The following is a 15,178-nucleotide window of genomic DNA, read 5'->3' on the forward strand; positions in this document are numbered from 1 at the left end:
TTCTACACTCAATGACGACGTGGGTTGAGCCAATGTTCCACCTCCCAGTTCACCAAGAAGTACTGACGTTCCTGCCATGGACACCACCTTGAAGATCTGAACCCCTTTATGCCTTAGGGGGGTGTCTAGTCCCCAACAAGTTAATGGTTTGCAGGAATATAAGATGGGGTCTTCATTGTCTGTAGGAGACAGGTACTCTTTGGTATACAAGACTTTCCACTACTAACCAAGATGATAACCGTTACACTGTGTGTGTATTGTACCGGCTAGTGAATCTGTATGGACTAACGTTGTAACCTGTGGATTGCCATTTATTTGGGAGCTTCCTGTGCAGCTTTTTCATTTTCACATCTGTAGGCGGGAATATTATTATAACATTGTCTCAGAAAAAGTTTAAGCAAATTGATGGAAAAAGTTCAAGTAAAAGCTTTAGCAGCTGACAGCATAGGCCAGCCTTTTGCAACCAGGGTGCCGGGCTGCTGTCAGAAACCACAGGGCCCCCATACAGCCATGGTGACAGGGCCCCCAAATAAACTCTGTTTACTAGGCTTCAGTTATGTATGAACACAGTGAGTGATCGGTACTAATTACTCGTTGTGTTCATTCAGGAAAGGTAGGGGCTGGTAAATGTGACATATTTACAGACCCAGCAAGGGAGAATGTCACCAGCACACCGAGGATCACCAGTATGGGTCCAAATGTTTTAATGAACGATCATATAGTTACAGCAAAGGCAAAGTTTCGGAGTCTCGCAGGTCACATGCCTGATGAAGGGGTCCTGCGAGACTCCGAAACGTTGCCTTGCTATAACTATGTGATTGTTTATTAAAACTTTTGGACCCGTATTGGTGATCCTCGGTGTGCTGGTGACATTCTCCCTTGCTGATTCTTTTCGGTTCCAGCCGACGGTCGCTGCAGCACCCACTTATAGACACACAACCATTTTTAACGCAGGAATGTGTGCGTTTGTATTGTACACTTATATTTACGGACCCTTCCCCCATTCTTCATCATAAGGATGCTATAGTGTATTTGCAGCTGGAGAGGAGAGAAGCCGCCAGCAATACGGGGGTGGGGGTGGGGTCTTGGGCAGCATGGGGAAATGTACAATCAGTTCTAGCAATTCCTCCCCTCCCCCCTGTTGTGCTGATCATGTTACCTGACCACATCCTATTCACTCAGCTGCCTGGGCCCCCTGCTGGTCTGGGCCCCCCGTACAGGAGGACCAGTGGTACCCCCTTATCCATGGCCCTGCTGGGGTGCCTTGAGGTATCTTCAGGGGTGCCTTGGCAAAATATCTAAAAATTGCCCAAATTTTGTATACAAGCCAGCGGGTGGTACAAGCCTGCCTTTTAGTTCCACACAGCCACAGGTTTTCATTGGGCACCATTATGACCTTCTAGCCGCCAGCGTCCTAACAACCAATGACATCATCAGTTGATAAGGACAATGTCCGCTGTCGCCGGCGTCCTGACAACCAATTACAACATCAGTTGATAGGGACAATGTCAGCTGCTGCCGCCGGTGTCCTGACAACCAATGACATCATCAGTTGATAAGGACAATGTCAGCTGCCACCGGCGTCCTGACAGCCAATGACATCAGTTGATAAGGGCAATGTCAGTTGCTGCCGGCGTCCTGACAACCAATGACATCATCAGTTGATAAGGACAATGTCAGCTGCCGCCAGCGTCCTGACAACCAATGACATCATTAGTTGATAAGGACAATGTCAGCTGCCGCTAGCGTCCTTACAACCAATGACATCAACAGTTGATAAGCACAATATCAGCTGCCGCCGGCGTCCTGACAACCAATGACATCATCAGTTGATAAGGACAATGTCAGCTGCCTGCACAGCATCCTAGTTTGACCCTCCCCTGGCTCTCTCCATCAGTGCTGGGGTTACATTAGCTCAGTGATGGAGAAAAACTGAGGGAGAAGAGAAACATGGGAATACTAGTCAGTACCAGTGTGCAAAAGGGTATTTGCTTTGGAAAAATAAATCCAGAAGGTGTCCCCATTACCTCATAGTGGATAATAGGCAGCCCTACCCACCAATCTTCAATGCCTGGGTTTGATTGCCAATACCGCTACGCCCCGTCTGACACCGCAGATGTCTGACCTGAGCTGTGACACCATGTCCTTCAGTAGTAGTTGATGTACTTCAGACCAGGGGAGGGGGGGATGTAGTGGTGTTGTGGCTGTCGCTGTATGTCACGGCTCTGTCTGGTTCCCAGGTCTTGTGGATTGTCTCTGGTGGGGGGGGGGGGGGGGGAGTTTGTATCGTTTTTGTTTTGTGCTGTGTGTGCTATGTGCTTTTTATCTGCTTTTATACTTTATTCTGCACAAACCCCTTCTTCTGTTTTCAGTCTTTTCAGTGCCAGACAATAAGAAGGAATTAAAACAAAATAATCTGATATCTGGTGGGAGGGGGGAGGGGGCTGGACTTGGCGGAGCTTCACGGCAGAGCTATTCATAATGATGGAAGTAGTAATGGCAAATTAAATATATTTTATATATTGATCACTTCATAAATTTGAAAGTCTATGGGGGCCGTCATGAATAATTTGGCGGCGCTGATCCCCTTACCTGTCGCATGGATTGCTATGAGTAAGATCGATATTATGGCGTCTACACGTCCAGCCAAACTGCTACATCTAGGCAATCCCAAAATATTGGTCTGTTCACATGCCATTCTGATTCATATGGTCCTGCCAGTGACACCAAATATTGGAACTCGCTGGACTATGAAGAAGCCTGATCCTGCCTACTGAGCTCCTCTGTGTGTTCCAGTCCTCCGCCCTCCAGCCCCTGGTGCCTGAAACACGTCAGATTGATGGCACTGTGCAGTGTAGTAGAGCCCACTCGCCTCGGCGCAGAGCTGCTCACTCTGATTTCTACTGTTTTGGAAAAGGTTTAGAACCAAATTTAGGACATTTGGGCTCGGTTCACATGGTTACACTGGGGTAATACAGGAAATTGCGCATGTTATGCGTTTTGTGTGCTGCACAGCCATTCATAAGGTATCCCAACACACCTTGCTAACAGACATGAGTTGCACATGCATTATGGGATGGCGTGTTACATAAAACCCTACATGTGTGTTTTAGGTGTGGTAGCCGAACGGACTAACTTACCGCAAGGCATGTATATACCCATCAGTGCGCAAGTGTTACCGCAGTGCAACAGTGTGAACCCAGCCTTAATAGCAGTATTGAAGCTATAAATCAGGAGTCTCCACACTTACTAAACAAAGGGGCAGTTTACTGTGCTTCAGACTTTAGGGGGGCCGGGCTGTGGCCAGTGGGGGTAGAAAATGTCCCATCTTCGGTATTAGAGGAATTATTGGTGTCCCTTTGTTGGTGTCAGTGGGAGGAACAGTCCACATTATTGGTGTCACTGGGAGGAATAGTGCCCCATCATTGGTATCAGTGGAAGGAATAGTGTCCCATCATTGGTATCGGTGGGAGGAATAGTGTCCCATCATTGGTATCGGTGGGAGGAATAGTGCCTCATCATTGGTGTCATTGGGAGGAATAGTGCCCCATCATTGGTATCAGTGGGAGGAATAGTGCCCCATCATTGGTATCAGTGGGAGGAATAGTGCCCCATCATTGATATCAGTGGGAGGAATAGTGCCCCATCATTGGTGTCAGTGGGAGGAATAGTGCCCCATCATTGGTGTCAGTGGGAGGAATAGTGTCCCATCATTGGTGTCAGTGGGAGGAATAGTGCCCCATCATTGGCATCAGTGGGAGGAATAGTGCCCCATCATTGGTATCTGTGGGAGGAATAGTGCCCCATCATTGGTATCAGTGGGAGGAATAGTGCCCCATCATTGGTATCAGTGGGAGGAATAGTGCCCCATCATTGGTATCAGTGGGAGGAATAGTGCCCCATCATTGGTATCAGTGGGAGGAATAGTGCCCCATCGTTGGTGTCAGTGGGAGGAATAGTGCCCCCTCATTGGTATCAGTAGGAGGAATAGTGCCCCATCGTTGGTATCAGTGGGAGGAATAGTGCCCCATCGTTGGTGTCGGTGGGAGGAATCGTGCCCCATCGTTGGTGTCGGTGGGAGGAATCGTGCCCCATCCTTGGTGTCAGTGGGAGGAATCGTGCCCCATCCTTCGTGTCAGTGGGAGGAATCGTGCCCCTATTACTGGTATCAGTGCAGGAATTATTGCCCATTGTTGGTGTCACTGCAGGAATTATTGCTTGATTGTCAGTGGGAGGAATAGCGCCCCTATTACTGGTATCAGTGCAGGAATTATTGCCCATTGTTGGTGTCAGTGGGAGGATTAGTGCACTATTGTTGGTGTCACTGCAGGAATTATTGCTTTATTGTCAGTGGGAGGAATAGCGCCCCAAGGGCCACAGTTTGGAGACCACTGCTCTAAAGCTACTGCTGAGCACCCATAATGCTTTGCCAAATGCTGGCCGCCATTTTGTCACTGGTTACCTGGCACTGAAAAGTACGAAACTTCCTCTGAGCTCATATGACACGTACCCGCCATCTAAACACAGCAGGGCGCACGCTGGTCCGGTTATGACACGGCCGCCTCTGCCGCGTTTACCAGTGACAGGTACACTTGCTGTCCCCCTTCTCTCACATCTCTCAGCAAGACAGGTGCGCTGCTGCTGCTTCGCCCCGTATTGACAGCATCCAGACTAATGACAATCTCCACCAATGACTCTCAGTAGATGTATTGGATCAATACCCGTATTGATTATGCCTGTGATGACAATATTGATTGTTAATTATTACTGAGATTTATTTTTTCTATGTGTATTGTGTGGCCTGTATTGATGTAGTACCGTGCACTCATTCTTCAGCCTTGTTCTGTTTCCAGGTCTTGTTGCTCTCCATCTCCTCCTCCCGCTGTGCGAGGTGGCCGCCTTTTCTGAGCCCGCTTCGCTGCCATCTCGTCTTACGTGTCCCAGTGTTTGAGACCAGAGATGTGAACCTCTTTCTTCTGTCTCCTACGAGAAACAAACCCAGTCTTGTTTTTTTCTCTGCCTCTCTCCGAGTATCCGCTCTCTTCTTCTGCTCACTATGCTCTGTTACTGGCGCAAAGACTTCTGGGAAATAACTGCAGCAATGTCACATTTCACTCTACCAATCGGTTGGCTAACAAAAGTCGTTCTCACTGGTCGATAGGGGGGGATATCATTGTACACAAGTTTGATTCAACTGGCTGGAATGTTTCTTTGTATAAATGTATTGTTAATACCTTGTTGGTTGATGAATACAGAATGAAAAGACAAATATGGGCCGACAGGTAACTTCAGCAGTATCTTACAAATATGAATGTAAAATGTACAAATGTATGTCAAATTTTGTAAAATGTTGAATATTTATTTGAATACCCAGCCAATTTTTTGTTTTACTTTTATATAAAAAGAGGAATGACTAGAACCTTTTAAAGTATTACTAAACCTCGGACCCTGCATTCATTATATCTGGTCTCCCTGGACCCTGCATTCACTATATCTGATCTCCCCGGACCCTGCATTCATTATATCTGGTCTCCCCGGACCCTGCATTCACTATATCTGATCTCCCCGGACCCCGCATTCACTATATCTGCTCTCCCCGGACCCTGCATTCACTATATCTGCTCTCCCCGGACCCTGCATTCACTATATCTGCTCTCCCCGGACCCTGCATTCACTATATCTGCTCTCCCCGGACCCTACATTCACTATATCTGGTCTCCCCGGACCCTGCATTCACTATATCTGCTCTCCCCATACCCTGCATTCACTATATCTGGTCTCCCTGGACCCTGCATTCACTATATCGGGTCTCCCTGGACCCTGCATTCACTATATCTGGTCTCCCCAGACCCTACATTCACTATATCTGGTCTCCCCGGACCCTGCATTCACTATATCTGGTCTCCCCGGACCCTGCATTCACTATATCTGGTCTCCCCGGACCCTGCATTCACTATATCTGGTCTCCCCAGACCCTGCATTCACTATATCTGGTCTCCCCGGACCCTGCATTCACTATATCTGATCTCCCCGGACCCTGCATTCACTATATCCGGTCTCCCCAGATTTTGGGGATCTTAATGGCACGACCACACATCTCAAACCGCAGCGCATTTGTGGGTATGGAAAACGTAGGGAAATCGCATGGTGCTTTGGCACCATGCGATTTCCCTTCAGTTGTGGTTTGAAAAAGGTACAAGCACCCTTTTTTTTTTTTTCAGGAAACACAGGCACAGCAGTCTCATGAATGAGCTGCTGTACCCACGCAAATGTGAGCCACACACCCTCACAGATGTGAACTTAGGCGTAGAGAATAATTTCTTAAGTAGACTGGAAAGGGGTTGGAACATCTGTCAGATTTTTATTGCTCTCTGTATCTTTTTTTTTTTTTTTTTTTATTACTATATCTTTTATTAAATTTTTCCAATACAAAAAAGAACATCTAATACCAAAAAAAAAAGAAAAAAACAGAACTTCACCAGTACATACAATACATTCCATTTGCCTTGTCTTATCCCCTGCCCCCCCCCCCCCCCCCTCCAGTTGCCCCAGTCCACATCCAAATCCCTAGTTTCTATCCTTTCTGGTGGTTATCTATCTATATCTGCATCCCTTCCCTCCTATCTCCTTCTCTCTGTTGGGTACTCCAATAATACTCCTTTTAATACTTTTCCACCTATACTCCAGCCAGCTCCAGATATCTTTTAGATGTTTTAAAATTTAACCAGCTACTCCACATTTTCCTAATTTTTTTTATTCTCTCCTCAATATGACACAACTCCTGCATCCTGTATATATTTTCCACTCTGTTACCCCAGTCATTTATTCTTGGTGGGTCTGGGGGTATCCCAAATTTGTGAATCGGGCCCTTAGCCGCACTGATTAGATGATATAATACCTTGTTCTTATGTAGTTTTACTAAAGGCTGAAATTTATAAAATCAACACATCCACGGGTCTCTTTGTACAATAATCGCACATATTTCCTGAATATATTGTATTATTCCCCTCCAGTAATCCTGTATTTACAGGCAATCCCATCATATATGTACTATTGTTCTCTTTTCCCCACAACCTCTCCAACATAAATTGCTCTGTATCTTCCAGTCCCAGTGACACCCACACTCTCCAATTTGTGTATTCGGAGTCACCGGGACAGGAGCTGAAGCAAAATCTGCGCAAATATTGGCAATAACAAAAGTTCTGACTGCTACATACTTTATTGAAAAGTAAAGCAAATGATTTGGCTGGAGTTAGGCTTTAAGGCTTTAAGCTGCAATTTAAAGAAGAACTCCAGGGAAAATGATTATTTTTGCATGCAGTGGGACTGTACCCGCACTGCATAGGTTAACTGCTCGTTTTTGTCTAGGACTGGGGTGTTAAACTGGCGGCCCTCCAGCTGTTCGGAAAGCATAAGTCCCATCATGCTTCTACCTTTGGGAGTCATGCTTGTAACTGTCAATCTTGCAATGCCTCATGGGACTTGTACTTTGGCAACAGCTGGAGGGCCGCCAATTTGACACCTGTGGTCTAGGGGATTGCCGAGTGGAGATATACTTACGTAATCCAGCGATCCTCCAAGTGCAAGACTGGTCTCTGCCTCTCCTCCCACCCCCCGCAAGCTGTCAGTCTTGTGAATTGACTGTTCCTGACATCATCACACCCATAGACCTGGACCAGCTCTGGACGTGAGGGCAGCAGGAACAGTCCACCGCTGGACATGGGGGAGCATGGTTTTCCAGAGGATCGAAGGATCAAGTAAGTATAGCTTTACCTTGCTCCCCTGGACAAAATGAAGTTAACCCATGCAGTGCACACCACCACTACATGGGAAAACAATTTTCCCAGAGTTCCTCTTTAAATTAAAATTCCACTAAATGGCTTCTGGCTGGAGGGAGGAGCCAAATTTGGATTTACAAACATCTGTAGGTAACATCTAAAGTCTGCTACTAAATTGTTAGATATAGGCGAGTCGAGTGAACTTCAACCTCAGTTTTGCAGGGTTTACAGAATGACATACACCAGTTCAGCTTACATTAAAGCTAAAGGTTAATCTTCCATATATTTATCCTTCCGTGGTTTATCCAATTAACATGCTAATTCCATATTTAAATTAAATGCTTTTTCACTTTAATTACATACTTTATTTTAGACCCAGTGATATCATCCCTGGGTCCGTGTGGTTCTCTGTGCAATGCAGGGAGATCATGGCTGGTGGAAGGAGCTGCACCTAGGTACCTGAAAACAGCAGAATGCCCTAAGTAACACCCAAATGTGAGCCTCCATGATTGGAAGAACTGAAATCCAATGAATTAAGGGGGATGCAAGGAGAGGAATGACCTAGGTGATGCTGGACGTCCTGCAGGCAGGAAAAGAGGCGGGCTCTGATGCAGCTTCTAACGTGCATTGTGAGAAGCAGTCAAATCGGAGCTTGGATGCCATCTTGGATGCCATTAATGTATTGAAACCATGGTTTATGTGGAATAGGGCTTGGGGACAGTCAGTATATGGAAACCATGGCTTCTATGGAAATGGACTTGGAGACTATTAGTATATGTAAGCCATGGCTTCTATGGAGTACAGATTGGAGGCCATTAATGTATGGAAACCATGGTTTCTATGGAATAGGGCTTGGGGACAGTCAGTATATGGAAACCATGGCTTCTAGTGAGAAGGACTTGGAGACCATCAGTATATGAAAGCCATAGCTTATATGGTGTACATGTTGGAGGCCATCAGTGTACGGAAGCCATGTCTTCCATGGAGTAGGACTTTTGGACCATTCGTATATGGAAACCATGGCTTCTATGTGGTACAGCTTGGAGGTCAGCAGTGTATGGAAACCATGGTTTCTGTAGAGCAGCCCCCCCCCCCCCTTCCAAAAAAAAGGAAAAACAAAAAGCTCATTGTTTGTATATGACTTGCACACCATACAGCACATGACCAATGTAGATAGTGGGTTCCCAAAAAGACTGCTATAGGTAGTGCTGTATAGAATCCAGGTGAAATTGTAAAAAGTTGCCATTGCAGAAATATTTTTCTTTTGTTGTGAAAGAACTGTCACATATGATCATCTAACCAACCATTTTGTTGTTTCCTCAAGGCAACCTAGTGATGCCATATGGGAAAGTGACCTTGTGAGGGCCCCAAAATTCTGGTGGAAAAAATATTGGAGTGCTTTTAACTGTTTATGATTTCACTTCGAATCTGCTAAAGGGAGCATAGAAACCAATATAAAATGTTGATAGAGCACACAGGATTCTGTTCCACTTAATCTCACATATAGATTGCTCTGTGACGCTCTCGGCTCCCTGCTGCTGCCGATGTGCGACAGTCTGGAAATCATCTTATAGGGCCCATCTCCCTCCATGGGGGAATTTTCAATTATTTAACCAGCGGCTCCGGAGCCCAGGACCAGACGTGGATTTAATGGCTTGTAAATGTGCAAGATCAAAACATTTTGCACAGAAGAGACAGACGCTTCATTAATGTACCTTGTGATCTTGTTAACTCGGAACAACTGCCAAAACTCCCCTGAGCTGTAGGAGCGTGCAACTGCTGATCGCCGCGGGAGGGGGGCCGCGCTCTGCCGTCGTGTCAGCCAGGGACTTGGCTCAGAATTTCTCCAGTCACACTTTTCTTTATGAACTTTGCCAGTTCTTCAGAGGGGGGGGATTTTAGGGACTCAGGGATGACTTGGTGGAAACAAGACTGTCAAGGATTCCGTTAAAAAACGATCACCCTGTCACGTGTCCGCCACACGCCACGCCCACAGCGACTAGCTAACCGTGACGCACGCGTGCGGCCGAGACAGGGTGGTAAAGAGGGGGAATAAAGGGATTTACACTTGAATATCTCAAACCGTATATAAGATCAGCCGTGATACCTTTTCACAGCCCGCACTACCTCTGGCCACCACCAGATGGAGACTCCACTCCAATCCAGCTGGTCGACCACACACTGGCAGATACGATCTTACATACAACCTGGTGCCCTGATTAGAGTTGAGGACCAGCTTAGTAATCACACACCCTTCTAAAGGTCCCTTCAGCTATCCTAGCTTGAACCCCGGTGTTGATAACCCTTCCACTGTCCACACACCCCCACACCAGACGCACCACAAAGGTAGCCTGCCACCACCCAACAGTTTATCCGCAGAACGGTCTGTTGAGACACCACACACACACACAGATCTCCGTCTGGCAGATCTGTTACCTTTGCAATCTGCGTGCAATCTGCCCACTCACAGTGCAGTTGCATACAGATTGGCAATGAGCTTAACCGAGCGTTTTAAAGGCACTAAAATACAATACAATATAACCCAATCTAATCTCTCCAATCTAGTCTCTCTGATCTAGTCTCTCCGAAGATATGAGCACGTGCTTAAATACACAGAAGTTCACTAATTAATTTTAAGATTTAATTTCCCAAAGTGGGCAGTGCATAAAATATGTACAAAAGATAAAAGGTTACAGCAAATACAAAGACATAAGAAGACACACAAATGACTAATTACTATAAAATAAAAGGGAATAAAAAGACAGAATAACACTTTACCCTGCGGCTGGAGCAAGCCAGAAACTTGGCAATCCGCTAGTCAATCGAACCAGCTCCGTACGAATCACCCTGTCCAAATGTCCATGCGCTCAATTTATGGCGATTTGGACATGGGCGGGATATTAGTCTTCGGCCAATTGACTCTGGGGGAGGTGGTCCTGACCTGCCCACAAGAGGTACTGTGTATGGACCTGCCCAAGTTCAATTGGGCCGAGACTGGCCTGAACATCAAGTCGGGGATTGGATTTCTGACACCAGTGTGTCAGCCCGATCGCAACAGTACCAAACACCATCCGACTGTCGCACCCCCGCGTCATCTAACCATTCCATGCATTTCCCTGGCTTCCTCCCCAAGCCACAAATATGATTCTTATATGTAAATGTAGCATTCAGAATGGCCTGCACAAAGGAAGCATTTCCATCTCTCTCCAACTAATATTTTGGCTTTTATAAGAGATTAAACATACTTCTTTGATGTGAATATTACTTATAGAACTTTCTACAAAAGGCAGACAGTCTGTCTGCTGTCACTGACTTTCCCAGAAGGTGATAACCTGATTGACACACAAAAGTTGTCACCTCCAGGAACCTGGCTGTAGACTAATTAATGCTAAATGATGATTGGGTCTGTAAGGCCCACTGAGGAATTGTGTATACATACACATCTGACCCCAGACCATTTGTCTGTATCTTCTACTAATTTCCCCACTGCCCAGGGGGCTCAATGTACATCCTTAATGACCAGACTGTTCCTACACACACCTTTGTAATGAAAGGGCCTGACATAATCTAATCTACTCAACCTGTCATGGCTATGATACCATATTTCCACTCAAATCTTACATGTTCGTTACAATAAATCTTACATGTACATTACATCTCCCCTCCTCCAGATGACGCATAGCTGAGCCTAAACGGGTCGGCTAACGCGGCTACATGGAAGGTTCCGCCTGACGGGACAGACCATCCGCATTTCCATGATTGCTTCCTTTCTTGTGCTGAATGGTGAAGTTGTATTGCTGCAGAACTAGGCTCCAGCGTAACAATTTCCCATTGTCCCCAGCTACTCTATGCAACCAGCTTAGAGGGTTGTGGTCAGTGATCACCGTGAATTCACGACCATAGAGATAGTGCTGCAGCTTTTGTAAGGCCCAAACAATTGCCAAGCACTCCTTCTCTATGGTGGCATAGGCCACCTCTCTGGGCAGCAGCTTCCGGCTGAGGTACAAAACAGGGTGCTCCTCCCCAGCTGGGTTTACCTGGCTTAGTACGGCGCCTAGGCCATAGGCCGAGGCATCAGTCTGGACCACAAACCTGCGGCGGAAGTCCGGGGCCTGCAGCACAGGAGCACAGGCCAGAGCATGTTTAAGGGCTGCAAATGCTTGTTCGCAGTCTGCTGTCCAGTGAACCTGTTTCGGTAGCTTTTTCTTGGTCAAATCCGTCAAGGGCTTGGCCAGGGCACTGTAGTTCGGAACAAACTTCCGATAGTACCCTGCCGTCCCCAGGAAGGACATGACCTGCTTCTTGGTCTGGGGGGTGGGCCAGGAGATGATGGCGTCTACCTTCCCAGTTTCAGGCTGAACCATGCCTCCCCCCACTATATGTCCCAGGTACTGTACCTTGGTCATGCCGACCTGGCATTTGTTGGGCTTAATTGTCAGGCCGGCTGTGGTGATCTTCTCCAAAACTTGTGTTAGGTGTGCTAAGTGTTCCTCCCAGGTTTCGCTGAACACTGCAATGTCGTCTAGATAGGCCACAGCGCAGTGTTCCATCCCCTCCAGCAGACCATTCACGACCCTTTGGAAGGTGGCAGGGGCATTCTTCATCCCGAATGGCATAACGTTAAACTCAAAGAGGCCAAAGGGGGTGATAAAGGCAGATCTCTCCCGAGCCTCAGCGGTCAGAGGGATCTGCCAGTATCCTCTACTTAGGTCCATAATTGTCAGATAGCGGGCGCTGGCCAGCTTATCTAACAACTCATCGACCCGGGGCATTGGGTACGCATCAAAGACTGTAATCGCATTCAGTCTTCGATAGTCCACGCAAAACCTTGTTGTCTGGTCTCGTTTGGGCACCAGCACTACAGGGGATGCCCATGCACTCTGGGACTTCCGTATCACACCTAGTGCTAGCATTTCATCGATCTCCCTTTTAATGTCTACTTGAACCTCCAGGGAGACCCTATACGCTGCCTGTCTAATAGGCTTCTGGCTCCCTGTGTCCACATGGTGGACAGCTAGAAAGGTTAGGCCAGGCCGGGAGGTGAAGGTATCCTGATGGGGCTCCAGCACCCCAGACAGCCCCGTTTGTTGCCCCGCCGTCAGTTGGGGGTTGATTTGCAACTCCCCAAGGGAGTCTGGCTCCTTGGTGGCCGCCAGGAGATCCACTAATGGCTCGGCCTCACTCTCTGGTAACAGGCTACAGACTGGGAGAGCGCAGGCTGATCTGTCATGGTGCGCCTTCATCATGTTCACATGGTACACTTTGAGCCGTTTACCACGGTCATCAAGGGATACCACATAGGTCACATCACCCCTCTTCCCATGTATGGTATAGGGCCCCTCCCAGGCAGCTTGCATCTTGTTCTGCCGCAGGGGGACCAATACCCAAACCTTTTGGCCTACCTCATACACCCTCTCCCGGGCAGTCTGGTCGTACCATTGTTTCTGAGTGGCTTGGGCCTGCGTAAGATTTTCCCGCACCAAGCCCATCAGAGTGTCTAGTTTCTCCCGCAGTTTGAGTACATATTCTACCACTGAGACTTCTGGACTGATATTCTGCCCCTCCCAGGCCTCCCGAATGAGATCAAGGGGTCCGCGGACCCTTCTCCCATATAGGAGCTCAAAGGGGGAGAATCCTGTGGACGCCTGGGGCACCTCACGGTAGGCGAAGAGAAGGTGGGGTAGATACCTTTCCCAGTCCCTTCCCTGCGATTCCACAAACACTTTAAGCATCTGTTTTAAAGTGCCATTGAATCGCTCACACAGCCCGTTTGTCTGCGGGTGGTAGGGACTGGCCACAATATGCTCCACCTGCATCTTCTCACAGAGACATTCCATCAAGCGAGACATGAACTGTGTGCCGTGATCAGTGAGCATTTCCCGGGGAAAACCAACTCGGCTAAAAATGCTCAGCAGTGCGTCCGCAACCTTGTCTGCCCGAGTGGAGCTCAGGGCTATCGCCTCTGGGTACCGGGTAGCATAGTCTACTACAGTAAGTATGTACCGTTTCCCTGAACTGCTGGGTATGGCTAAAGGCCCTATAATGTCTACTGCCACCCTTTGGAAGGGCTCCTCAATAATGGGCAAGGGCTTCAGAGGGGCTTTGCTTGTGTCTCCTGCCTTGCCGACACGCTGGCACGCAACACAGGACCGGCAATAATTAGCAATGTCGGTGCCCATGTGTGGCCAGTAGAAGCTGTGTGCAAGACGGGCCTTAGTTTTTTGAACCCCCAAGTGCCCGGAGAGAGGAATTTCATGAGCTATTTGCAACAACTGCTCCCGGTACTTGTGGGGTACAACCAACTGCCGCTCTGCTATGCTTTCGTCAGTTGGCTCCGAAGGAATGGCCTCTCTGTATAGCCTGCCCTGTTCCCAGTATATGCATACCTTGTCACCCTCAGCTGGTGGCCTGTCAGCCAGGCCCCTGAGTTCCTTCAGGCTGCTATCAGTTCTAACAGCCTCAGAGAACTCTGCGCTACCTGCTACAGTTGCCAGGGAGATGACAGTCTGAGGAGACCTTAGGCCCTCTGGGCCAGGTTCACAAGGGTCCGACCCAGCTAGATTGGGCCCTTCCACAGACAGTTCCTCCGCAGCAGTGGGCAATGACTGGTCCAGGGCCACCTGGTGGGCACCCCGAGTCACCACTGCAGCAGAGGGAAAGTCTGCCTTGGACATGTCATTACATTTGGCATCACATAAAACATTATTAGTTGCAAAGTCCTCTATGATTTTAAACTCTTCTTCAGGCCTGGACTCCAGACATCCACTAGAGCCAGGCCCTGGTACACAGTCCTTCACCCCCTGACCCTCCCCAGAATCCCCAGTGTTCATGGAGTCTTTAAACAGAACTTTACACGAGTCCAGGGCCTCAGGTGGCGATGTAGGTTCTAGAGGTGCTTGATATGGCTCATAATGGGCTACCAACCGCCCCAGGTCAGTACCCAATAATACACTAGTGGGAATGGCATCGGTTACTCCCACTTCTCTCATTCCTCTCCCAGCTCCCCAGTCTAAATAAACACAGGCCGTGGGGACCGCTGGGTTGATGCCCCCAACACCTTTCACAGTCATGGTCTTACCAGGAATAAGATCCTCAGGGCTCACCAGTTCTGGATGCACTAAAGTCACCTCCGCTCCGCTGTCTCTCAGGCCAGTGGTAACTCTGCCACCCACAGTTACAGGCTGCAGGTTATCGGCGAGCCCTCTTGCATTCCTGGAAACACACAAAACAGTAGACTCCAGGCGGGTTGTCTTGGTAGAAGGTGGGACAGCCTTCTTTTTCTCAGGGCAGGATACACTGAGATGACCTATCCGGTGGCACCAAAAACATCTCCGGGTATCCACAGTTGTTGGGGCGGCTCCTAAAAGTCTGGATGCCTTGGTCTTCTGGATGTCCGGAGA

General features: G+C 48.1%; 2 protein-coding genes across 8 annotated transcripts in view; one reads left to right on the forward strand and one right to left on the reverse strand.

Annotated features, from left to right (window-relative positions):
* Positions 1-15,178, forward strand: part of MPRIP (myosin phosphatase Rho interacting protein) — a 277,723-nt gene that overhangs the window by 168,189 nt on the left and 94,356 nt on the right. The gene's annotated exons all lie outside the window — the stretch shown is intronic.
* The window catches only part of LOC149435165 (uncharacterized), a 5,924-nt gene continuing 1,177 nt past the window's right edge, over positions 10,432-15,178 (reverse strand). The window contains exon 1 of the mRNA XM_089662958.1: positions 10,432-15,178. This exon is cut by the window's right edge and continues 1,177 nt beyond it. Coding sequence (XP_089519084.1) covers positions 11,489-15,178 — 3,690 coding nt within the window. The 3' untranslated portion in view covers positions 10,432-11,488.

This window comes from Staurois parvus, unplaced genomic scaffold (genome assembly GCF_062004578.1).
Source record: "Staurois parvus isolate SC_StPar_1 unplaced genomic scaffold, SC_StPar_1.0 ptg001591l, whole genome shotgun sequence".
NCBI lineage: Eukaryota > Metazoa > Chordata > Amphibia > Anura > Ranidae > Staurois > Staurois parvus.